At 52.6% G+C, this 1,356-nt stretch overlaps 1 protein-coding gene across 1 annotated transcript; it reads right to left on the reverse strand.

Annotated features, from left to right (window-relative positions):
* Positions 1-555: 555 nt before the first annotated feature.
* Positions 556-1,293, reverse strand: LOC106727926 (gamma-aminobutyric acid receptor subunit rho-2-like; the record flags this gene model as incomplete). The annotated part of the gene is made up of 2 exons (XM_014548332.1): positions 556-785; positions 1,226-1,293. Coding segments are annotated over 2 exons (296 nt in total), but the record flags the coding sequence as incomplete, so codon positions are not given.
* Between the last annotated feature and the right edge of the window lie 63 nt (positions 1,294-1,356).

Here is a 1,356-nt window from a genome sequence, read left to right on the forward strand (position 1 = left end):
GCTACTGAGCCTGTTGGCTGCGAATAGCTCACATCTGCACCTTCTATTGTCATGGCTCTCAGCCTGCCTTCCCCAGAGATACCTGGAAGATTATACCCCCTCCCACAATCCACCCGAAGGTATTAGCATCTAATTCTGGTGAACTGTACAAGAAGGCCAGGAAGATGCGACTAAAACTGTGCAATCACTCAAGTTAGCCCGGAAGCCAACCTGCAACAGCACTCAATGAATAGTAGCTGTTTTTTAGAAATTTTTATTACCAATAAACTAGCATTTATAAGCTTTCAGGGATGGAAAGTACATAGAAGGTCATTGCCTCCCTCAACTCATTCAGTCCCATCTGGTGTCCCAACCCAAGCTTAAGATCCCCAATGACAGGGAAGTCACCAGCTAAGAGGGTGGCCATTTCATCTGAGAGATTTCTAATTGGCAACCGAAGGCTGTATCATCCAATGTAGCCCACAGACCCAACCACAGTGACAAACTCTTCAGGGCCAGAGAGACTGACCACACATATTAGAATGGCACTGCACACTGAAACCACGACCCCACAGCAGTTACCTCATGCTGTATAGCACGTGCCCATCCGGGAACACCCTCAGCATGATGTTCTCCGTGGTGGTGTCGTGGGTGAATGACCTTTTGGAGTGGACAAAGAAGACGTCAGGGACCCAGATCTTCTTCACCAGCCGGCCGTCAAAGGTCATGCTCTTGTTGCTGGTGCTGGGGAAGGACAGCCTCTCGTCCTTCCAGTAATGCCGCAGGTACAGGGTCATGGTGAAGTCCTGGTGGAGCCGGGCGAGACCAGACAGAAACAGCTCAGCAAGCTTCCTTCCTTATGGGATTTCAATCTGAAAATACTCACCTCCCATTCTCCTCCAAGTGCGGGTTATCTGACCGCTCGCATCACTTGAAGGGTGTGTTTAAAGTGTGAAGTGCTGGGCCTCACTCCCAGAGACTCTGAATCAGAAAGCGTAGGGCAGGGCCCAGAGGTCTGCACTGAACCAAGTCCCCCAGTTACTTTTACCCATGAAGCTTGAGAGCCCCTGCTTTAGATTTTACTGTACCTGGACCTACTTCCAAGTCCCAGTGTTACTCCCGCCAGCTCCGCCTGGCCCACCCAGGCACAGCCTGCACCAGTGCAGCCCCACCAGCCACAGGCTCTCCCAGAACCTTAACCTCGAGACCCCACACTCTAGGCTGCCCCACCAAGGGCACTGCGTACCATGTCCACCTCCGAGATACTGTCCAAGCTCTCCACCTGCACGTCCACACCCACCGGGATGGCAGGGCCTGCAGAAGAGCAAAGATCGCTGGTTAAGGCACATTTCTCTCCACCGCAGGCCTGGAGACAGC

This window comes from Myotis brandtii, unplaced genomic scaffold (assembly GCF_000412655.1).
Source record: "Myotis brandtii unplaced genomic scaffold, ASM41265v1 C42359536, whole genome shotgun sequence".
Classification (NCBI taxonomy): domain Eukaryota; kingdom Metazoa; phylum Chordata; class Mammalia; order Chiroptera; family Vespertilionidae; genus Myotis; species Myotis brandtii.